This window comes from Carassius gibelio, chromosome A6 (assembly GCF_023724105.1).
Source record: "Carassius gibelio isolate Cgi1373 ecotype wild population from Czech Republic chromosome A6, carGib1.2-hapl.c, whole genome shotgun sequence".
Lineage (NCBI taxonomy): Eukaryota > Metazoa > Chordata > Actinopteri > Cypriniformes > Cyprinidae > Carassius > Carassius gibelio.
The window spans coordinates 6672909-6698419 of record NC_068376.1 but is presented as its reverse complement, the minus strand read 5'-3'; the positions used below and the strand labels follow the sequence as shown (position 1 = coordinate 6698419).

Sequence of the window (25511 nt, the reverse complement as noted above, 5' to 3'; positions counted from 1 at the left end):
AGCCGGCAGGTGGCGCTACTGTTGTATGTTGCTTTAAATTTCTCAAGCGCTTTATCCGTAGAGAAAGCGCGTTATGTTGTGATGGACGTGACAGCGCTAGCTGTGACGACTCAATGAATTCTCCTGCGTTTTTGTTGTTAAATTGTGTTTAACCATTACTGAATTCACAATAGGTTGTGTTTACAAGGCCTGACACCATGGGAAAGAAAGATAAGAGTGATCGAGGTAAGATGGATGAAATATGCATTTTTAAATAGAAATGACTTTACGTAATTATGAAATTACATATAAAGATATACTTAATTCCCACTCAAGAAAGCACTGATATATAAACAAAAAATGCAATCAAGATCGCCCCTAAGCATTCTAGGCATTAAGTAAGAGTCACTCTTTTTAAAAGCATGGTCAAATGTACATTTTTGACAAAAGTTGAGTGTGGATTCAGACATTGGTTCTGAATGATGTTAACTCACACTATCAATAAAGACCCCTGCACCAGCGAGGTCTTCGTCTGTGAGTTCCAAAACGAATTTGATATTTAAACTAAAACCTGATCTCCAGTAGCAGGATTGCTCATCATCACTAGTCTACATGGCTGAAATGGTTGTTTGTTCACTTTAGATAAAAAGTCGAAGAAACGTTATTATGATGAGGAAGAGGATGATGAAGAGGTGATGGGCAGTGAGTCTCAGGAGGCTGTTCCAGCCGCTGCTGGGAAGCATGTGGATGAATCCAGCACTAAACTGGATGAGTATGGAGCCAAAGACTACAGACTACAGATGCTTCTCAAAAATGATTACACTTCTCGGCCCCTATGGGTGGTAAGACTCAAGATCCATGATCCTTGACATGGGAACGAAAAGGGAGAATTAGAGTTCTTTTTTTTAATTATTATTATTGCATAAATAAAAAAATTACTACTTGGTATAGAGATGTCTCAAGACCTATATATTTGCTTCAAATATACTGTCTTTAGTGCTGTACAGAAAGCTATATTTGTTAGAATCTTAACTTGCCTAGATCTAAAGTTGACACACTTTTTTTTTTTTGTTAAACTATCATTATCCGTGTGTTTGACTCTTTTGTTTGACTCTCTAGGCTCCAGATGGTCACATCTTCCTAGAGGGTTTCTCTCCTGTGTATAAATATGCTCAGGACTTCCTGGTGGCCATATCAGAGCCGGTGTGCAGACCTACCCATGTGCACGAGTACAAGCTGACAGCCTATTCTCTATACGCCGCTGTGAGCGTTGGCCTGCAGACCTCTGACATCATAGAGTACCTGCAGAAACTCAGCAAGACCTCTGTGCCAGACGGCATAGTGCAGTTTATTAAGGTGTGTGTTAGCTGGCAGTGAAGTCTGTTTGAACCATGAGCATATGCCAATGCATGACCACGGACCAATGCATGACTATTATTACGACTACTGTATTGTTGGCTCTAATAGCTTTGCCGCCCTTTTGTAAGTTGCTTAGGATAAATGCATAAATATAAGAATTCTATTTTATATTCAATTTCTGTGGAACAAAGCCAATAATTTGCTCTCTGTCTTCTCCTGCAGTTGTGCACAGTGAGCTACGGGAAAGTCAAACTAGTCCTGAAGCATAACAGGTTGGTCCATTTTGCTAAAATGGCTCATTCTTAACTTCTTACTAAAGAAGGTTAGAAAATCAGATATGTAAGAGAATGTTTTATATTGAATATTATATTTTTCTGGAAATGGAAAGTTTTTCTGAATGGAAAGTTTTGTTTTGTGACATTGTAGATGTCGTTCCTTTTTGATCGATTTAATGCTTCCTTGGCTTGTATGTAAATGTATTCATTTCTGATATTATATATATATATATATATATATATATATATATATATATATATATATATATATATATATTTTTTTTTTTTTTTTTTTATCTCAAACTTTTGGTTGCCACATGTGAGTCCTTAAAAACTTGACTGTGCAACAAACACATGCCATTGATAGTGCAGAAGGTAAAGTTTTTGTGTGTGTCTGTGTTGAGAACAGGTACTTCGTGGAGAGTGCGTTCCCTGATGTCATTCAGAGGCTCTTACAGGACTCGGTGATTCGAGACTGTCGTCTTCGTTCTGCTGAGGGTGAGGAGACTGAGCTCATCACCGAGACCATCTCTAGCAAATCAGCAGTGAGTGTGAGCACAAAACATGTTGTTTGGGTGTAAACATTCTGACTTTTAACATTCCCAGTGGAGCAATGGCTCATACCTGTTACCAAAACCTGTTGTGTCATCCTGTCAAGATCTCAAAGTCTCAGCAGGACAGTGGTGGTCCATCCACCTCCCAGCCTTCAGATGGGCAGCACACAGGAAATCAGGTGCCAGAGGACATCTATAATTACTACGAACAGATGGATAAAGAGGAGGAGGAGGAGGAAGAGACACAAACAGTGTCATTCGAGATCCGTCAGGTGTGTGTCTGTGCTTGGATAAGAATGTTTCTTCATTGTGAATTAAAGGTTAATTTATCTTTGACTGTACTTCTGACAGTCCTGATTGAGGTGTAACTTTTTCATTTTGGCTATCCTTTAGATTAGAGCATTCAGTGAAGACTTCATGCATATTCATTCTTCTTCTTTGTGCTGGCCCTTATTAGGAAATGATAGAGGAGCTTCAGAAACGTTGCATTCAGTTGGAGTATCCCCTTCTGGCCGAGTATGACTTCCGTAACGACACGGTGAACCCGGACATCAACATGGACCTGAAGCCCACCGCTGTGCTGAGACCATATCAGGAAAAGAGTCTAAGGAAGATGTTTGGGAACGGCAGAGCTCGGTCTGGAGTCATCGTCCTGCCTTGTGGTAAACAGTCTCTTAACATATGTACAGTGTTTAAACCCTTTTTTCCCCAGAAGATGTGTATTGATATATGTAATGGTATTATTGGGGTAAAACCAAAAAAGTCTTTATTATGGTCTTTTGTTGTTGTATTGTTCTGTCCTACAGGTGCTGGGAAGTCACTGGTGGGCGTCACGGCTGCCTGCACAGTGCGTAAGCGCTGTCTGGTCTTGGGAAACTCCTCTGTGTCAGTGGAACAGTGGAAGGCTCAGTTTAAGATGTGGTCCACCATTGATGACTCCCAGATCTGCCGTTTCACTTCAGACGCAAAAGACAAACCCATCGGTTGCGCAGTGGCCATTAGCACCTATTCTATGCTAGGGCACACCACCAAACGCTCATGGGAGGCTGAGAGGGTCATGGAGTGGATGAGAAGTCAGGAGTGGGGGCTCATTATCCTAGATGAGGTGCACACAATCCCAGGTAGGTTTAGTGTGTGAAGGTCACACACCATGACTGCTACTTGATAAAATATCAAGTGAGAATTTATGTCATCAGTGCAATTATTTATTTATTTATTTTAATTTGTTTTCTTGAATTCTGTTGTCTGCATTTCACATCAGTTGGCTCACCCACTGTGAAATTTCAGTAATATCAAGTAGTGGTCGACCGATATGTGTTTTTTGACAGCCGATGCCGATATCTTGGAAAGCTGGGGTGCCGATAGCCGATATAAATTTTTTTTTTTTTAATTATTATTATTAATATTTAAGAAATTTGAAATCATTTGACAATGGATTAAAAAATAAATGTGTAAAATAAACATACAAGGTATTTTTCACAAATATTTAATAAATATATAAAAATGAAGTAAACCGTAATAAACGGGGCACTCAGTATTCTGGAAAGTTTGTGTGCACTGGGAATAATATTTTTCAAATAGCCAGGGCGACCCTCATTTTACATACAGCACACAGTGGAAATTACATGAATATGACAGTGGGCAAATGCATAAAGCGCAGCATAATTTGAAATCACGAGTTTAAAGTTTAAAGCATTTAATTCAAATGGACCGACCATCACACAGAGATCTATATGGACCTCTGACATATAGAGCAATTGTAAGTCACTTTGGATAAAAGCGTCTGCTAAATGAGTAAATGTAAGTGTTCATTAGTCATTCAAAGATTTGTTTAAATGATATAAACGCCCTCAAAATAAAAGTCCCCCTATAACACATCGGCCAAGCAGAAAAATGTATTGGCCGATGCCTATATTTAAAAAATGCCAAATATGGGCAGATATATTGGTAGACCACTAATTTCAAGACAGACAACCTATCATAATTCAGATTGCAAATATTAAAAAGGCATCACTGCTGTCTTTTGTTTTGAACATTTTCTTATTGCAGTCTTAAAGGAATAGTTCACCCAAAAATGAATGTTTTTTTTAACATTTTTAACTTCAAATAGTTCATGAAGACATTATGAAAGTAATCTTTATGAATGGACATTTAATGGAATTAATATATATTTGATTTAATCCAATTCTTCTGAAGAGCCGAAATCATTTTATATCATAAAGAGAATTAATTTAGGCTTTTATTCAGAGTTGAACAAACATGCATGCATCATGCACATCAAATATGGTAAAGGGTTTTTGCGGTCCTTAACAATTCTTAAATGTAGTTGTATCCAATTTAAGGCCAAAAAAAGACTTAAATTGTACAAGAAAGTCAAAATTATGATTTCAAGAGGTTTCAAATTTGGGGATGGAAAGACAAAAATCACGATATGGTTTAGTGTGATGATTAAACTTCATTGAGTAAACTTGACCGCTGCTTTGTTCTGCTGTTACCAGGGAAACCGATGTGTCTTCTGTTCCAAAAGCGCCTCCTGCTGGCAGAGAATGAATCCGCATTTTCAATCAGCTATCTGCTGTTTTTGATCAGACCAATGCGAAAATCGAATATTTGTACACTGAAAACACGTAAATGTGGACTGGTGGATCGACAAGACAAAAATGCATTATAAAAATTAAAAAATTGAATGTATTTAATTTAATTACTTAATGCTATTTAATAAGTATAATAACTGTTTAATAAAAGTTTATCAAATTTATAAAACTTTGTTTTTGTGGAAATCGTTGAAATTGTGGAGAAGCAAAATTAAATTAAATATCTGAGGAATATTTTCTGATTGGCTGGAATTTTGTCACTTAGCTCAGCATTTCACTTTCATTGAGAACAGAAATTATTTCAACACAAATAACATAATTATATAAATGAAAACCAGACAGATTTCTGACTGTTTTGTGTTTGTCTTTCAGCAAGGATGTTCCGTCGGGTTCTGACCATAGTCCAGGCTCACTGTAAACTGGGTCTCACTGCCACACTAGTGAGAGAGGATGATAAGATTGTTGATCTTAACTTCCTGATTGGGCCGAAGCTCTATGAGGCGAACTGGATGGAACTACAGAACAATGGTTACATTGCTAAAGTCCAGTGTGCTGAGGTGAGGTTTTAAAAATATAATCATCTTGCTATAACAAATATGTAACAGGAAAGAAAGTGAACATTTCCCCCAATGTTACAACAAAAGACCTTTTCACGTGCATATTTCATAATGTGAACTTAGATTGATGTCTGAACCTTGTCGAGGGTCAACAATGCATGTGAAGTTGTGAAACACCGTGATGGGAGGCTTTGGAGCCTGGTGTACAAACAAATTCAATACTGTTATTCAGCATTGCCTCTCATTTTTTGATCTTCCTAAACAATAAGCCCAGCAGGCCCTTTAGCCACATGAGCAGAAAACCGCATGTGCCAATCCATGCATTGTTCACTGTGCTCAAAACACCATCTTTACAAAAAAAAGCTCTGTATATATTAAAAACCTCCAATGCAAATCACTGTAGGTTATTCTAAAGAAAAAAAATAATTTCCTTCCCTTTTATAGCCTTTAAAGGAATAGTTCACTCCAGAAATAAAATTTCCTGCTAATTTACGCACCCCCATGTCGTCCAAGATGTCTTTGTTTCTTCAGTTTTTGTATATTTACAGATGTATAGATAAGGTTTACATGTGTATATAATAACTTCCATATATGTTTTTAATTAAATGGCAGCTTCATTAGTGACTACGAGAGTTTGTTGGAGTTTGCCCTTTTGAGGAGCTAATCCCTGTAGTTAATTAAACTAATTGGAGGGGTGCAGTAATCCAATGGGTTTTGCTTTAAACTTACAGTACATTTCCCTCTTGCTCTATGTGTGTCTAGGTATGGTGTCCCATGTCTCCTGAGTTTTATCGTGAATATGTGGCCATAAAGACGAAGAAGAGAATTCTGTTCTACACCATGAATCCCAACAAGTTCCGTGCATGTCAGTTCCTGATCCGCTTCCACGAGCGGAGAAACGACAAGATCATCGTTTTTGCCGACAACGTCTTTGCTCTGAAAGAATATGCCATCCGCCTGAACAAGTAATGCCTTGTTTTATTCGTGCACAATCACTTATGCATACACTAGTGCTTTACCCCAACAACATTATGCATGCCAATTCTTTCTGGAAGGTTTTTTGTATAGCTCAACAATCACAATCAGTGGCCTCTTATATTTAAGGCGGATTTGTCCCTTTAATCTGCTTTATAGACATTTAATATTTTTCAGATAAATCAAGCCAACCAGCTTCATGAAGCATAACTGTAAAAACTGATTCAATGTGAAAAGGTATTTGAAAATCTGAAAAAAAAGACAAAAATGTAATACAGTTGCTTTATACATGAACAAACTACTCTTTAGCCTCTTTCAAACATAAAATTTAGTCGATTGATTGTTCCAGAAAAAAACACTATATCTGCTGTTCACACAATTCACGATAAGAAATCATGATTTCTTAATCTAGGAGTGTACTGTTGGCATTACTTTTTTTTGTTTTTGCATTTAAATAATTTCAACTGGCTCTGTTAGTTTGTGTGTGTGTGTGTGTGTGTGTGTGTGAGGAAATGCTTTGCCACTTATAATGTGCTTTCGAAAAACGAATGGGATTTTTCTTCATGGCTTTTCTTTAGGGTCTTTTGAGGACTGTAGTGATTTTTTTTTCTTTTAATAATTTTAATGTTTCTCAGAACCCTGTTTAGAGTTCCAGAAACGTGCAGTATCACCAAAGTCATAAACTTTCTAAAAGCTGGTACTGAGCAGCTTACACAAAAGAGCTTAGCACACCGCATGAGCTCAAATGATCCACAAAAAACGTACTTAACAGAACTGTGTATGTTGTAAGGCCATGATGCAAACCCGTCTTTGTGTCTGGGTTTTCTAGAAGGCAGTTAAATGCGACTGGCCCTGGTGCAACCTGTAATCAGCTTTCCTTTGTTGTTAATCACCTTTAACTTTGCCAAATGAATGGGCTTAATGTGTGCAAAGTGTGTTTGAAAGACTATACTCTAAATCTCATTCTGTATGGAGACACTGAAGGACTCTGAGGGTTTGTGAGGTGAAGCTTGCAACTTCAAGTGGTATCTTTATAAAATTAATTTATATATAGGTATGTATATTTAGGCTATATAAAGGTCTACATAGATAAGTATGTTTAATAATGTGAATATACAGTATGATTCTGCTAGAAATATGCTTTTTCTAAGTTGATACCTTGATTTTATAATATATTGTAAAATTGTACCTAATTTGTAGGCGTGTGAACTCCCTTGTACGAAGGGTTGACGTACGACCGGAAGTCGTGGCCTAATGGTTAGAGAGTCGGACTCCCAATCGAAAGGTTGTGAGTTTGAGTCTCGGGCCGGCAGGAATTGTGGGTGGGGGGAGTGCATGAAGGTGTTGAAGGTGCTCTCTCTCCACCTTCAATACCACGACTTAGTTGCCCTTGAGCAAGGCATCGAACCCCCAACTGCTCCCCGGGCGCCGCAGCATAAATGGCTGCCCACTGCTCCGGGTGTGTGTTCACAGTGTGTGTGTGTGTGTTCACTGCTCTGTGTGTGTGCACTTCGGATGGGTTAAATGCAGAGCACAAATTCTGAGTATGGGTCACCATACTTGGCTGAATGTCACGTCACTTTTTTTTTTTTTTTTGATGCGTTCTTGAACATGCACAAGATGGTATATATGTACAAATACATTCAGTTACACTCTGTTTTAAGGTGTCCTTGTTACAGTGTAATTATACATATAAATTACTGAGTAATATTAATTAACTACATGTACTTGTACAAAACCGATTCCAAAAAAGTTGGGACACTGTACAAATTGTGATTAAAAACAGAATGCAATGATGTGGAAGTTGCAAATTTCAATATTTTATTCAGAATATATCATAGATTACATATCAAGTGTTTAAACTGAGAAAATGTATCGTTTTAAGGTAAAAATAAGTTGATTTCTAAATTTCATGGCATCAACACATCTCAAAAAAGTTGGGACAAGGCCATGTTTACCACTGTGTGGCATCCCCTCTTCTATTTATTACAGTCTGCAAACTTCTGGGGACTGAGGAGACAAGTTGCTCAAGTTTAGGAATAGGAATGTTGTCCCATTCTTGTCTAATACAGGCTTCTAGTCTTCTTTGTTGCATCTTCCTTTTTATGATGCGGCAAATGTTTTCTATGGGTGAAAGATCTGGACTGCAGGATGGCCATTTCAGTACCCGGATCCTTCTTCTACGCAGCCATGATGTTGTAATTGATGAAGCATGTGGTCTGGCATTGTCATGTTGGACAATGCAAAGTCTTCCCTGAAAGAGACAACGTCTGAATGGGAGCATATGTTGTTCCAGAACTTTGATACACCTTTCAGCATTGATGGTGCCTTTCCAGATGTGTAAGCTGCCCATGCCACACACACTCATGCAACCCCATACCATCAGAGATGCAGGCTTCTGAACTGAGCGCTGATAACAACTTGGATTGTCCTTGTCCTCTTTAGTCCGGATGACATGGCGTCCCAGTTTTCCAAAAAGCACTTCAACTTTTGATATGTCTGACCACAGAATAGTTTTCCACTTTGCCACAGTCCATTTTAAATGAGCCTTGTCCCAGAGAAAACGCCTGCGCTTCTGGATCATGTTTAGATATGGCTTCTTTTATGACCTATAGAGTTTTAGTCGGCAGTGACAAATGGCACGGTGGATTGTTCACCGACAATGTTTTCTGGAAGTATTCCTGAGCCCATGTTGTGATTTCCATTACAGTAGCATTCCTGTAAGTGATGCAGTGCCATCTAAGGGCCCGAAGATCACGGGCATCCAGTATGGTTTTCCGGCCTTGACCCGTACACACAAAGATTGTTCCAGATTCTCTGAATCTTTGGATGATATTATGCACTGTAGATGATGATAACTTCAAACTCTTTGCAATTTTTCTCTGAGAAACCCCTTTCTGATATTGCTCCACTATTTTTCGCCACAGCATTGGGGGAAATTGGTGATCCTCTGCCCATCTTGACTTCTGAGAGACACTGCCACTCTGAGAGGCTCTTTTTATACCCAATCATGTTGCCAATTGACCTAATAAGTTTCAAATTGGTCCTCCAGCTGTTCCTTATATGTACATTTAACTTTTCCGGCCTCTTATTGCTACCTCTCCCAACTTTTTTGGAATGAGTAATTCTAATGAAATCCAAAATGAGCCAATATTTGGCATGACATTTCAAAATGTCTCACTTTTTAACATATGATATGTTATCTATATTCTATTGTGAATAAAATATTAATTTATGAGATTTGTAAATTATTCCATTCCTTTTTTACTCTCAATTTGTACAGTGTCCTAACTTTTTTGGAATATGTTTTGTACATATACGTAAGGCTTAGGGTTACTTGCATGTAATTATGCATAATTATTTGTTATTATAATAGTTAGTACCTGTAACATGTGTAACAAGGACACCTTAAAATAGTGTTCCCATACATTCTCTTTTGATCTCTCTCATCAGACCGTATATTTATGGACCCACATCTCAAGGAGAACGTATGCAGATCCTTCAAAACTTCAAACACAATCCCAAAATCAATACCATCTTCATCTCCAAGGTAAATGGCTTTCTTTTGTCCACTTTCCTGTGAAAGTGTAAATTTTAACATTTTCATTTAGAATTCGTCCCCTTGGAATTATAAGGTTCTATCTGCATTCTGAGTAGTTTTGAGATATTGAGCTTTAAAGTTTTTGTGTTCTATAGATTTATTTAGATAGAACCGTTTTTTCAATAAAAAATCCCAAAATGTACACAACTTTAAATAAAACAAGACATAATGTAAATAAATTGTCACAGAATAAGAATATGTGAATAACTCAATTATGACAAAAATGTCAGATAGAACCTTACAATTCCAAGGGGACGAAATTGTTAACATTTCATTTTTTAGGTGTTATTCTTAGCCTCTTTCACACTAATGAAAAAGTCGGCAACTTATAATAAATAAATCTATTCTATGTAATTAGCATTTAACTGAATCTCAAAATGATTTTAACAGTCAGAAGCTGGTGTGTTGCAGTAAATGCAAGTTCAGCAGAAGTGATACACTGATGTGAGCCTTTAATTCCTTTCAGAACTTGACGTTCCAGCCATATTTCAAGATAAACACACAGTTTTACAGTTTAGGTGATTAAGAAAAGCTAATAACATTCATGTGTCTAAGATGTATTATGACCTGAAAAAAAAACCCTTTTCACCATAATCTTTAAAAAAAACTTTTTTTTTTGTTTGTTACATAAATCATTTAACAAAACAATCACTCTGCTGCTGTTTAAAACACCATACATCTATGTATCTTTAAAATCCTAGCAGACTAAACAATACCTTTCTGAATGTTGTCATGAGTAAACCATAGAGTAAACCCTTGTGTTCAGAAGTCATGGTAAGTAAATCAAACAATAAATAACTAGGGCTGGTAAGCGATTTAACATTTTTTAATCTAATTTATTACACGATGTGATGATTGATTAACCTAATTAATCGCACATAAATTTTGGATAAATTACTCTGAAAAGATTATTTAAAGTCATTGTTGTGTAAAGCATCAAACAGAGATTACATCAAGTAGGTTCAGCGAGAAATATTTTGTTTGATAAAATTTATTACATATACTCTTCTGGACCATGTGAGTAAATGATGACAGAATTGTCATTTTTGGTTGGGTGAACTATAACTTTTATAATTAATTTTCTTAATTTTATTATCATTACTATGAAAATATAAAATTATTTCTTGAATGATATGATACTCTAAATAATAAACTAAAATTGCCAGTAGGTGGTGGTAGGTGATTAAGTCATCGAGTCATTTATTAATTCATTTGATTCGTTCAAATGGCTGATTCAGTCAGGAGTGAAGTAAAAGGTTCTTTATGAATGGTTCATTGAATCATTAGGCTTTTTCGACTTGAAGCGGATCATCACCATCAGATCGATCGGTGTGTGACATCAAAGTACTGCGAGAGCTTAGAGAGCAAACGACTCCTTGTGCTTATGAATCACTCTCGCGGTAATGTCATACACCGAGAGGTCTGATTTGTTCAAAACGTGGATAAAGAAATGAAATGCCGCTGTGGATTGCTCGGGGATGATATGTCTTAATATTTTGGTTGGCAAAATTGTGCAAAACAGCTTGTGCAAAGCATTTCATAACTCCAGGATTTATTAGTATGTTTACTAGACAAACTTAAAGGCTTCAAATCATATTTTTACAGTGCGTTACATTCTGAAATGTTACAATATGCCAAAGCGATCGTATGTTTCTGGCATTCTCATATGTTCACTTTATCTGGTTTCCCATTAAAGATTTAGGCATTTCGTTTTTTTACAGTCCTATTTAGCAGGTTTGATTGAGACCGCTTCAGAATGGCTGTCTTCCGCTTCTATTCTCATGCTTTCTCTTGTTTTCTTCTTCTGTCAGGTAGGAGATACGTCATTTGACCTGCCAGAGGCAAACGTGCTAATCCAGATCTCCTCTCACGGTGGTTCCCGTCGCCAGGAAGCTCAGAGACTGGGCAGAGTCCTGCGAGCCAAGAAAGGTAACCAGCCATTGGAAGTCAACACGTTGAACATCATTATGGGATATCTGCAAAGAACATTTTAGTTTTATTCGATATTGTAAATTGATATAATACATGATTTCTAAGGTCATCTAGAACTTCTAGTGAAGAAATTACAATGCAATATTTTTTGACTAATTAAACAAAATGTCAAATCTGTATATAAAACTGACCTGTCATTCTTTATTTTTTTTTGCACAGGTATGGTTGCAGAGGAATACAATGCTTACTTCTACTCCCTCGTCTCCCAGGACACACAGGAAATGGCTTATTCCACCAAGAGACAGCGCTTCCTGGTGGACCAGGGATACAGTTTCAAGGTATCAAGGCCATACTTGAGCTGCCAACCCCTGAATTTGATTATGCTGATTGGAAATTGTAGCCAAACTGGATTGTAATACCAGGTATGCTGAGTCTCAGTCTGTCACATTCTTGTCGTTTCTTTTTAGGTGATCACAAAGTTGGCTGGGATGGAGGAGGAAGACCTGATGTTTTCCTCTCGTGAGGAACAGCAGCAGCTCTTGCAGAAGGTTCTGGCAGCATCTGATCTTGACGCAGAAGAGGAAGTTGTGATAGGAGACGTGGGAGGGAAGCCGCAGGTATCTCCACTCGTTTTTGTTCCTCTCTGCTGCCTCATTTGTTTGCTAGGTGTAAGTTGCTGTATGATCTTGATTATGGGTAATTAAGGGTAACTACATATGAGTAATTACAATACATAGGTAAAATGGATTCTGATTGGTCAGTCTGCAGAAAAACAAGTGTCTTAACAGATGTACATAAGGTTAATAAAGCATTTCTCCAAAGGTTATTTAGGTGACAAGTGATTAAAGGTCACACGCAACGTTCTTCTCCTAAGACGTATATCTGCCACCCAGACACCAGGGCGACCGAAGATACCCATATGTGACTAGACCACAAAACCAGTCTTTAAGTCGCTGGGGTATATTTTTAGCAATAGCCAGAAAAATCATTGTATGGGTCAAAATTATCGATTTTACTTTTATGCCAAAAATCATTAGGATATTAAGTAAAGATCATGTTCCATGAAGATATTTAGTAAATTTCCTACTGTAAATAATATCAAAACTTAATTTGTGATTAGTAGTATGCATTGCTAAGAATGAATTTGTACAACTTTAAAGGAGATTTTCTCAGTATCTAGATTTTTCCTCAGATTTTCAAACAGTTGTATCTCGGCCAATTATTGTCCGATCCTAATAAACCATACATCAATGGAAAGCTTATTTATTCAGCTTTCAGCTTGTGTATAAATCTCAATTTCAGAAAATTGACACTTAAGACTGATTTTTGTGGTCCAGGGTCACATATGGTTTCACCAGTTATTCACTGTTCACTGAAAATCTCTTCTCTGCAGCTGCTGTGTTATTTTTGTATTATTTATTTACTTCTACAGTTTTTAATGAACATTTTGAATGATTTAAAATTACTTTCATGTTTCCAGTTGTCATTTTTAATTTTGGTTATATTGTTAGTAATTTTAAGCGTTATTGTAATTTTTATTCTTTAATATAAAAAAAAAATCAATAATAAATGTTTTTTTAATTATTATTTCTGTTAGTAATTGTAGAAATTACCTTTCTGCTTCTGGTTTATAGTATTGACGTGCATTTAAGCTTTCCAAGGAGTGGGTTAATCTGTATTTGCGTCAAAATGTTTTTTGTTAACCTGCTTAACATGTATAAGTAAGGATTGTCTTTTTTTCTTTTTTAATTGACCCATTTCTATAGTTCTCTCGCCGAATGGGAACTATGAGCTCCATGTCTGGTGCAGACGATACCGTCTACATGGAATACCAGGCATCCCGCGGTAGCAAGTCTTCAGCAATCAAGAATGTCCATCCTCTGTTTAAACGCTTCCGCAAGTGAACTCCCTCACGGCCCGTTGATGCACCGTCAGCATCTGGAGACAGCAGGCCCAGACATCACACTTTCTGGGACGGCTTGAATCTGAACAAAAGACAATTCATGGATCCTTGTCTCAGACAGAGCCATTCAAAGACAAAACTTCTATAGTTTCAGAAAGATTCAAGAATCTAATATGTATAGTATTACGAACAGGATGAATTATAAGGACGATTATTTTTGAATTTGTTGTGAGAAACTGAACTGTAAAGAATTAAGTTTGTACAGTATGTAAAAGCCAAAACAGAACCTGATTTGAAATGTACTGCAAAACTTTTTTTCAAATAAAACTGTTTGGCAACTAACAAGACTACATTTATATAAGTGCATTACATATCTTAAAGGGGTCATATGATGCAATTTAAATTATTACTTTCTCTTTGGAGTGTTACAAGCTGATTGTGCATAGACAAGATCTATAAAGTTGCAAAGAATAAAGTCTTAAACCCAAAGAGATCTTCTTTATATATGTTAAGACTCGTCCACCCCTTGACAGCACTCTTGTGTGTAGCTATTTTCTCCAATTAACAAAATAACACGTTACTATTCTTAAAAGGATAGTCCACCCAAAAAATTAACACTCTGCAACCATTTACTCCAACTCATATTGTCCAAAACCTGTGTGAATCTGTGGAACATAAAAGAAGATAGTTTGAAGAATTTCTGTAACCAAACTGTTGCTGGTAGCCACACGGATAACATTTAATGCTCCAAAGAAGGAGGAAACGTGAGGATGAGTAAAAGATGAAAGAATGTCAATTTTTTGTATGAACTATCCCTTTAAAAATAATTTTGGGGTATCTATACTTCTAGTTCTTAGTCTAAATAGCGAGGAAGCTTTTTTTTTTTTTTTTTTTAAAGAAGTTTTAGTCATACAGTTTTGGAGATTTTTCTGAGGGTGGAAGTAAATCATTTGTCTGTTGTTTGTCTCGCTGCGCATCTACTGAATGCAGTTTTTTTTCATAGTGAACTTAGATGATCTCTTGTGCCTCCAAATGTAATCCTCTTCTCAGAACGGTCCTGAAGGAAACCCACTTCATGTGATTTGCTCAATCATATAATCCAATAGTCTCTCGCACTAGGAGAAATCCGGGATCCCCATTCACCTGAATTTGTAATCTTGTTATAGATGGATATTAAAGGAACAAGCCTCATATTATTCAGTCTGCAAACCAGTGAAAGGCAGAGTTGTGTTTTTAGTTTGTGTCCAAGGTAATTTAAAGCGACTTCCAGCTCATTCAAACTTTATCTGGGAATTAAAACCTATTGTTTTGGAGTTTTTACCACCAGTTGAGCTACGCAAACATACAGATAATCCATTTTATATCGATGCTCTTGATTCATTACTTCATATATGCAGCTTGGCACATTACATACTCCTGCCAGTAGATGTTTCAGGTGCTTTTCCTTTGGTTTTCCCTCAAAACAAAGAAGTTATTAGTTCAGCAGCTACCTCAACAAATTGATTCAATAACTGATGCTGTACAGACTCATGGGTAGTATATATAGCAGTTATTGGCATGTATTAACTGAGACTACATTAAATATTTGAAAAAAAAAATTAAGATGGTCATTACCAATTAGCATGTTTTGGAGCTTTTGTCTTGTCTTTTCTTCAGATGCATAAAAGCTTGTTGCATTTTAGACCTACTCCAAAAAACCCTGAGGCTATAATTGCTGCCAAAATGTGTTTCGACAAAGTACAAAGTTAATACTCTGAATACTTTTGTCAGTGTGATATTTCAGTTTTTTCTCTTTTATCAGTTTTTTAAAATATCAAAGTTATCAAATCAGTTTTTTTGTTTTGTTATAAGGGTATGGAGTGTGTATTGATAATATGAAAAAAAATGAAGCATTTTGGCACAGGCTGCAGAATAACAAACTATGACCAAAATGTATATACACATTTTATACATGCACTATATATGCCATTTTGTATGGGTTATAACAATTAATAATTTCATATCTGGGTACAGCCTTTTGTCACTTTGTTTTTAGTTAATTTGCCTTACCAGCTCCATTCTTTACCCTTCACTGCCTGTTTTTGTGCCCCATGAGTCCTTTCTGCTCTTTGCACATGCGCCCCAAAAAACAAACAAAAAACCCCGGCTACATGACAGTGATTGGAGATTGTGAATATGAATATGATTGTAGTTATGTTTTGAGAAGTCTGATGCACCTTGACAAACACTGATATAAGAACCTAAACGCAAAACAATCTTTCACAACTCTTTTGGCAAAAGTGAGACGTCTAGTTTTTAGGGCTTTTCTTTTTTTAAGTATTTATATCCGCTTGGCTCGGAGTCATCATTTTTGATACCAAGAAAACAAGTGAATTCTTTTAGAAAGGATAATCAGTGGGCTTTTCTTATGTGCATGTGCAGTTAAAGTGATCGATGTGAAGGATAAAGAAAGATTTATATAAAGGCAGGCGATGGAACACAAAAGTTCTTTTCTGAAACATAAATTGAATCAGTGATTTCGTATTTAATTCTTAAAATGAGAATCTGGCAAAAACACACATCTTCTGAGCTTGTTTCTTTCTTTCTTTTCGAGAGCTGAGGAATGTTCAGACGTGATTTGCATTCGTGTTAAATAGAGGTTCTTACCTCAGGTGCCCCCAAAACCACGCACTTGATTCAAAGTGCCTGATGGGACACACACTCAGAAAAAGAAAAAAAAAGCTGTTCTGGGACAAAGGTACAACTTTATACCTTATTTATCCCTAAATGGAACATCAGCACCTAAAGGTACATATTTGTGCTTTAAAAGTTTTCTGAGAGTAGACGGTGAACTAAAAAAAACACATTTGCACTAATGCAGAGACATAAAACTTGGCCGAGAGAGATTACCATTCTATGATGTCCAAATAATAAACACATGCAGAGATATGAAATCCAAATCATATTTTTAAAGGGCCAACCACCAGAGGGGAACGAGTCCCCCCAATATTAAGAAACATAGCCAATTGACCCCCCAATATTATTTTCTGATATCTTGTATTCTAGTTTGATTAGGCACATATCTTGTAATAATCTTGTAATATCTGCTGCAATGCATTACAGACCGCTTTGTTTGTTGTTAGGATGACAAAAAATTGTAAAAGTTGAATTTTAACAGCACTCGTCATGTTTTTACAGTGCAGTGGCAGAAAACTGCTTATCAGAGTGAATGACAGAGACAGAGAAACATAACTATTTTGTTCTCATGATCCAACAGCTTAAAGTTAACGCTTAACCTTATGATAAAGACATTTGTGGTTTTTGATTACACTTTGAATTATAGAAGTGCCAATTTGATAGATTCATGTTCCGCTAATTTGTTTTTAAATAGAAAACAAAAAGGAAATGGGTTAAAATAGGGCGGATTTAACAAATTGCCAATGTAGAATATTACATTAGTTTGTCTATACTCTAAATGAATATTAGGCTAATGAATGATATTGTAGTTAAAATTATTTGAAATGAAAACAGTATTCAAGGATTGACTTGATTGAACCTGTAGGCTATGTATTGTTTCTGTCTACCCTGCAAACAAAATTAATTAAATAAAATTAACTAAACTGAACTGAACTATTAAATGTCTGTATACTCTCCCCCAAGCCTAGGGTTGGTAGTGGTAAGAGCAGATCTGGAGGAGGAGTTATGATTAGGCAATCAGGCAGTTACTAGTTAATAATTTGGCAGGGGGTCGAAATTGGGCACACCACCAGTACTTTTCCAGTTGCTGACAAATACTAAAGAGTCTTGCGGTTAATGCGGGTCAACTCGAGAGCTGCTAGCCACAATGGATTTATGTAATGGCCAATTTATTTTGCAACAAAAGAAAATCCTTCATTTCAGCTTTCCATCGCACACGTCTTCTGCCTCGTGGGGGGTGCGTGAGGACCTCTGCTCATGCCAGGGCCAAACTCCAGTGTCCAATCCCCTTCGCTGATCACTAACCTCTCCCGTGGACCTTTAAAAAGCCGCTGCGCACCATTCATCAGTGCGCATTCGCTCCAGCCTGCGAGCACCTTCACATCTACAAGACACTCCTGACTTTATCTTGATAGCACGTTGTACGGTCTTTGAGATGGCTCTTCAAAGCAATATTCTGCACTTGGCCCGCAAGAGTCTGCTCCAGGAGTCATCCAAGCCGTTTTTCTTCCAAACCCTCGGGCTGCACAAATCCGTGGCGAGCAGCTCTCTGGAGATCGCGGCGCACAGTCAGGAGGATGTGAAGGAGGAGAACATGGTGCGCTCCGCCGCTGAGGAGCAGAAGGTGGCGAGAGTGAAGAACCTCCATGAGATGCCCGGACCCAGCACCATGGCGAACCTCACTGAGTTCTTCTACCGGGATGGATTCAGCCGCATCCATGAGATCCAGGTGAGTCGACCGCGGTCAAACGTGACCACCGTTACGCGTTAACTTATGTGTTTGCATTTCAATGTTTCCTCAAGCGCGCAGTTTACACATTCAATACACGTTCAGCGGAAAAGACGGTACTCAACCATACGGTTTCATTTAATAAAAAGGCCACATATTTGAGTTGTATCCCCTTTATGTGCTCTGTAACCTATTAACTTTTTATTTAACAATCTGGCAGAAACTGCAGTGCCAGCAATTGCTGTTGCACAAACTATAAATAAACCTAGTCAAGATCAATCAGTTCGGCTGCGTAATGTGCAGTGCGGACACGTGAGGTGTTGAATTACTTTTGGAGTTGCATAAACCGGAGAGTACAGTCTCCACCCCATCGCGTGGGACAGTCGCAAAACTTATTTTGTCCCAGGCGCAGAATGAAGAATCACGCAATACGGGGTCACTGCCAAACACCCAAAGAATGACAGAGATTTGCAACACTCAGGAATGATTTAGGCCACACAGGGCTACAGAATACAGACTGAAAAATGTGTAACCTAAAAATGTTAACATCTACAAGTTTTAACATAGTTTTATTCAAGTCTAAAATATAATTTAACACCAAAAATATTTGGTTTATATGAACAAAATAAAATATAATGGGTTAAATCGGGTAATAATATGTATCTTTAATGTAAACAATTGCATTTATTCTATAGATAAATATTTAATCAATTCTTCCAATGAGTAAATATTTATAACCAGTTGTAATTAAAAATGAAATTATGTGTGTATCTTGATTTCCTCTCAAATTGCAATTCAGTAAGTTCCTCTTCATGTCATTCCAGTTCAACATCCTGTGGAAGGTGGCCAGTGAAATAAATTCTAACTAATGCATTGAAACAGAGCCAAGAACTGCCCATTACTAATCTAAAATGGCCAGTGATGGCTGGCATTGGCTCACATGTATACATTAGGGATCAGTTATGTTGTGCAACGAAGTCGTCTTAGAACTGTGAAAGATGAGAATGTCTTCCAGGCTGAGACACAGAGGTGGCTTTGTGTTGAATGGTACAAACGACTTGAGAAGGGGGATGAACGTGGTGGGCAAGATCGCAGCGAGGGCCGTATTTGCAAATGGGCCATTTATACTGGGAAACGTCTTCCTGTGCATAATGAGCAGTTGACTAACAATCATGTGGTCTTTGGGGAGACATACTGTCAGTCAGGAAATGGGTGATGTGATATGGACAAATATGTTTTATTGCTTCATCACTGTTATGTTGTTTCCATTCGTATTATTTAAATAGAGCATTTACAGTTTGAAAGAAAGCAACCTTTAAAGCACATACTTTACATCGGTAACAAAAACAAGAACAAAACAAATGGTTCCAGTGCATTTCTGAGCTCCATACTGATCAGGTTTACAAATCTTCTTGCAGTTGGAGCATTCTCAGAAGTATGGGAAGATCTTCAAGTCTCGATTTGGACCTCAGCTGGTGGTGTCCATCGCTGACAGAGACATGGTGGCACATGTTCTCAGGTCTGAAGGTGTGACTCCTCAGAGAGGCAACATGGAGTCCTGGAAGGAGTACAGAGATATGAGGGGAAGATCCACTGGACTCATCTCAGCGTAAGTACCTGCGGATGTGCTTTCTTGAGGGGTGCTGTGGGGATTAAAATGAAATCAGATTAAAAAATGATTTTTGATACTTTTTTGATATTGATCAAAAGTGGTTATAAACTATTAATATATTTTATATTTCAAATAAATGCTGTCCCCTTCATCAAAGAATCCTAAATAACATCACAGTTTACACAAAAATAGAAAGCAGCACAACTGTTTTCAACACTGATAATAGTGACAATGTTTATTAAGCAGATTAGTATGATTACTGAAGGAGTGGCTGGTGTAATCGCTCCTGAAAATTCAGATTTGCATCACAGGAATAAATTACATTTCAAAATATGTTCAAATAGAAAACAGTTATTTGAAATGGCTGTTTTCACTGTATTTCTGGTCAGCGAGGGCGATGAATGGCTGAAGATGCGCAGTGTTCTGCGTCAGCTGGTTATGCGGCCCAGAGACGTGACCGTTTTCTCCTCTGAAGTCAACGATGTGGTGGCCGACCTGGTGAAGAGAGTGAAGACACTGCGTAGCCAGCAGGACGACAGACAGTCTGTCCTTAACATCAATGACCTGTTCTTCAAATATGCCATGGAAGGTGAGCCTGAGGGCACAGTGTGCATTTTTTTGTGATAAATTCTAGTTGGATATTAAAGGCGAAGTGGTCTGATATATTATGTTTTATGCTTTGATCACAGGACAGGATTTGGCCTTCAGCCAAAGAGTTTTCCTTTCATAGTGGTTTAATTTCCTCCTCCAATGCTGTAGGGATTTTTCTATTTTAATTAAAAGAGGACAATCAGGTAGCCTAGTGGTTTTTCTGAAAAGGAATATGAGGGCTTCGTATAAATGAAATATGACCCAGCTATTTAGGGAGTCTGAGTATGAATCAGATGTCCCATAGACATTTTTCGGTGGGGCGGTTTGTTTTTGGATTTTGATTTTTTTTTTATATAGTGTGTTGTTTTGTCACCTTTTAACATACTTATATAGTGCTTTATACAAAACAGATAATTTTAAAGCAGCTTCAAAGCAATAAACAGGAAAATAAAAGTGACTGATGGTCATCAGTGATTAAGCAACTTGAGTTTAGTGTCATTAATCAGCTCCGTTCATTCAGTTCAATATTAATTCGATTGAATTTAATAACAGTGTCAACGCTGCAAAGATCACCAGTGATGAAACAACTGCGATTTTAACTATAAAGCATGCCGATATAAGACAACAGTGTCAACAATCAGCTCAGTTGAGTGAGATTCAATATGGTAAATCCATAAACGTGAAGCAATATGACATGAATAACACAATGTTGAACTCTTTTCTAGGTGTTGCGACCATTTTGTATGAAACCCGTCTGGGCTGCTTGGAAAATGAAATTCCCAAGATGAGTCAGGAGTACATTGCTGCACTGCACCTCATGTTCAGCTCTTTCAAGACCACCATGTACGCCGGGGCCATTCCCAAATGGCTGCGCCCCATCATTCCCAAACCCTGGAAGGAATTCTGCAGCTCATGGGACGGCCTCTTCAAATTCAGTAAGAGCAGAGGGAACTGTGGTGTGGGCTTCAGTGTCACTGTGAGACAATTGGTCTTCTACAGCTACTACAGCTTCTTATTAAAAGTTTGTATAAATGTGTGTTTTAGGCCAAATCCATGTGGACAAGAGGCTTTCAGAGATCAAAAAGAAGATGGTGAAGGGCGAAGAAATTAAAGGGGGGTTGCTGACTCACATGCTGGTCACCAGAGAGATGAATCTGGAGGAGATCTACGCAAACATGACAGAAATGCTTCTGGCTGGGGTGGACACGGTAAGAACTGTGGCTGCTGGGAAGGAGATATGAAGTCAATGCTTCAGAACTTGTTGTTCATGACTCGTAATTTGGCACGATTTCAGCGGTAACCTATATTTTTATCAGCATACTGATAAAACAAATAAAATAAAATGTATAGCCTGAATGCACTGTAAGTCGCTTTGGATAAAAGCGTCTGCTAAATCCATAAATGTAAATGTAACCCAAATGAATTCGAGTGATACAAGGTTGCTCATGCCTGAATTAAGTTATGCTACAATGTATTTTTAATGCGTGTGTGGGGTGATTTATGAAGCCAGAACACGTTGTGTATTAATACAGCTGAAAAAATAGTTGCGTCTAATGTCTAATCTTCTCATCGGGATAGCATCTCAGGCTCCTCCTTCTCTTCCTGTGAACTCTTTTCTAATGGTCAGATCGTAAGGGGTGTTCGAAGTCTCCATGGCGACCTCTGTGTTTACCTGACCTTGCGCTGACCTCTCTCCATACGTCTCACCCACATTAAACAAGACCTGCCAAGACTCTCCCGTTTCACTGAGGCATCCTTTTCACTTTGATCTTTTCCTCTCTTTTTCTTCCAGCCGTAGGATCATTCCATTGTGAACCAAAGCCTGTTATGTAATCTTTCCCTCTCCGCCTGTCAGTCTCTCTGTCTTGCTTTCCCTTCACCTCTATGAGGCAGGGTGCCTGTTTTGGGTTCTTGCTCCAAAAAGGAATTAGTCGCCCCAAAAAGAAGGTGAACACTGTGATCACTGGAGCTGAACGCACATGACAGAGGCAGATTTAGGCCTAGATTTATCTGAGATAAAAGTAATGATGAATGGAGGGAAGCATGGCAGGTCTTTCATTACAGGATAAAGGAGTGTAGAGAGGTCCTAACAAGGGGGAGAGTGAATGATGTTGACTGGAGGGAGGCTGAAAAAAGCTTTGGGAGAATCAGTCCATGGGAGGTGGTTATGTAATGAAACGTCTTATGTAAAGCTGCAAAATATAGTAGAGCAGAAATTATCTTTACCATTAAGGGGCAATATTTGCCACCTAATTTGATTTCCAGGTTTTTATTTTTAACCTTTATAAGTGCAATTTTTCTAACTGCATTAAATGTATACACCATCTTTTATGATTTTTTAAAATTTAATCAATAAATTAGACATACTGACACTGTGTCTTTTTATTGTGATTGCTGGTATTGTGATTTGCACTACCAAAATGGCAAAGAGGCCGCATTTGAAGTGGCATTTAGATGTATTTACATCTTCAGATGCAGCTCAGAGGTGGTATGAATGCATTTACTCTGCAATTGAACAATAAACGATGTTAAAATAAAGAAGAGAGGAATTAGTGTAATGTTACTAACCTCTATTAAGTCTTCACATTTTCTTCTCTCTGCCCCTCTGCAGACCTCTTTCACACTGTCATGGAGCACATACCTTCTGGCAAGACATCCCATAATACAGCAGGAGATTTTTGAGGAAATAGACCGAGTGCTGGGAGGACGTGTCCCAACCGGAGAGGATGTTGCTCATTTGCCCCTTATTAGAGGGCTTGTCAAAGAGACACTCAGGTAAGCTCCGCCCACAACTTCAGCTTATGACAGAAGTACAGTGATCATTCTAAAATTGCACAGCATTCATAGAGATCTGCACAATGCCTAGTATTGTTGCAATAACACATTTCGCTGTCTCTGTAATGCATATAGGCTTTTCCCTGTTCTTCCTGGAAATGGACGCGTTACACAAGATGATCTGATCATCGGAGGTTACTTAATCCCTAAAGGGGTAAGAACATTTTTATTTGCTTGTCTCATAAACACATGTCAAAACCTGCCCCTGTAAGTAGAAGCATTGTTTTAAGCCTGTCTTTCTTGCAGTTGTAGATTTATAAACTACCTTGATCGGGATATAAGTAGATATGGTGTGCCTAGAAAAAAAACACAGTTTACTTATATTTTCACAGAATTAAGTATGTTAAAAAGCGAAAAACGAACAACTTCCTGTGTTCACAGACTCAACTTGCTCTGTGCCATTACTCCACCTCTATGGATGAGGAGAACTTCCCCCGTCCCGGAGAGTTCCGTCCAGACCGCTGGATTCGCAAGGATGCCTCTGACCGTGTGGATAACTTCGGCTCCATCCCGTTTGGCTATGGCATCCGCAGCTGCATCGGGAGGAGAATAGCCGAGCTTGAGATGCATCTGGCTCTCACACAGGTGCGTGTTTGGATATGCGTCTCCAAACTCAGCATCAAGCAGCATCAAGTTCTTAACCATAGTGGTGCTATTATTAAGCAGCTATTATAAAGTGGATTCTTGTCTAATGGTGTCTAATGTTTTTCTCGGTCACAGCTCCTGCAGAAGTTCCACATTGAGGTGTCTCCCCAGACCTCTGATGTGCGTGCTAAGACTCATGGCCTGCTCTGTCCAGGGGCACCCATCAACCTTAAATTTGTGGACCGAATGTAATGTGCCGTTACACTCTGTGGGAATTGAAACCATAATCCATACTGTGCTTTTGAAGTCCAAAGACTGTTAGCATCGTTGTGTATTATAGTGCCTCTTCCAGCTTTTATCCAGCGAAGAATGTTGCTTTTGTTTATGTGTGAAGTGCCTCTAAGATTTTTTATAGTTTGCTTGTGTGAATGTTTATAGCCAATCAGAAGACCAAATATTTTAAACAGGCACTATTTTATATAGTTGAATCAATGCGAATTACTTTGAGAACTGCGTTATATTTTTCATTTACATCATAACAGCAGTGTACTTTTCTCTCATATCAGTGTTAAAAATGAGCATGAAATGTGGTCAAGAACACCTTGTATGTAGATGTTTTACTGTTAAATTAGCTTTAGTGCTAAGCTCGTTATTTATTTAACATGGTACACTTATATAAGCTTAAAGACTTCTAGCTTACAAGCAGAAAATTCCTAAAGCAAACGCGAATGAGAAAATCCTATTAAAACTACAAAGCTACTTTAGAAGATTGTGCTAAAACCCTGTCCTGTGGACATTTATATTAAGATAAGTTTTGTGTAAAGAAAACAACACAGCATTGTCCATCTTGATTTCAGTGTGGCTATAATTATCTAATTTGTTATTCAAGAGTGATTTTGTTTTGATTCCACTAAAACTCTTTAGTGGAAAACATTTTATTGTGAAATGCAAAAATGTGCCTCTTTTAATTTTTATTTTTTTTTGTGCACTAGCCTTATAGGCAACCGATGGTTAATGGGAAATGGTGAAAATTAACAATTTTCTCTTTTGTTTTGTTGAAAATGAATGTTGTTTCTGAGAGTTGTGAAATTACTCCGTATTGTTGGATATGTGAAAATGTTTTAAGTTACAGAATTTTGTATGAATAAATTACACCTTTATTCATATGTTGTCTGTTTAAACATACTATTTAGGAACAACAACAAAAATATTGTCTTTGTCATGCTTACCTGAACTACATGAAAATGTAAAAAAAAATTGCCTCAGAACTTTTACACACTAAAATGCTCTATGTGACTCAAAGACTGGCCTTCTAACTAATTTAAACAAGTAATTATTTATTCAACTTTGATAGATTGATGACACATGACTCTTCAAAAAAAAAAAAAAAAAAAGAAAGTAAATGCAAAATAATAACAATAAAATAATTCTAAATAAAAATAAAAATATTTTAAGTACCGGTAAATGCATTTATCTCTATGTAATTATTAGATTTATCCACCAGATGGCAGAATGGTTTGACTAGCGGGAGAAAGAAACAGACTCAATGTTAAATGTCTCCATTAAATTTGCCATTAGCTGAATTATTTTAATTACAAATAAGGTGGTTTACACACACACACACACACACACACACACACACACATATATATATATATATATATATATATATATATATATATATGTGTGTGTGTGTGTGTGTAAAATCTGCATCGGCTAAGTGGCTTTATTTAATTATTAAAGACAAGTATAGG

At 37.4% G+C, this 25511-nt stretch overlaps 2 protein-coding genes across 3 annotated transcripts; both read left to right on the top strand.

Moving 5' to 3' along the window:
• The first annotated feature begins 64 nt into the window (after positions 1-64).
• On the top strand, positions 65-14074 carry LOC128016161 (general transcription and DNA repair factor IIH helicase subunit XPB). Of its 2 annotated transcripts, none has more exons than XM_052600599.1 (15): positions 65-225; positions 622-821; positions 1099-1335; positions 1561-1610; positions 2023-2158; positions 2272-2439; positions 2625-2829; positions 2974-3288; positions 5134-5318; positions 6081-6283; positions 9747-9843; positions 11706-11823; positions 12046-12164; positions 12294-12443; positions 13593-14074. In XM_052600599.1, the coding sequence occupies exons 1-15, from the start codon at positions 198-200 to the stop codon at positions 13728-13730; spliced, it is 2349 nt and encodes a 782-aa protein (XP_052456559.1). In that variant the 5' UTR covers positions 65-197; the 3' UTR covers positions 13731-14074. The 2 variants fall into 2 exon arrangements, with proteins under 2 accessions (XP_052456559.1, XP_052456558.1); XM_052600598.1 differs by having other exon boundaries at positions 2023-2164.
• A 3435-nt stretch (positions 14075-17509) lies between these two features.
• Positions 17510-24921, top strand: LOC128016160 (cytochrome P450 27C1). Its single transcript, XM_052600597.1, has 9 exons — positions 17510-18134; positions 19553-19743; positions 20136-20335; positions 21063-21272; positions 21382-21545; positions 22949-23112; positions 23248-23326; positions 23554-23757; positions 23893-24921. The coding sequence occupies exons 1-9, from the start codon at positions 17841-17843 to the stop codon at positions 24007-24009; spliced, it is 1623 nt and encodes a 540-aa protein (XP_052456557.1). The 5' UTR covers positions 17510-17840; the 3' UTR covers positions 24010-24921.
• The last annotated feature ends 590 nt before the right edge of the window (positions 24922-25511 follow it).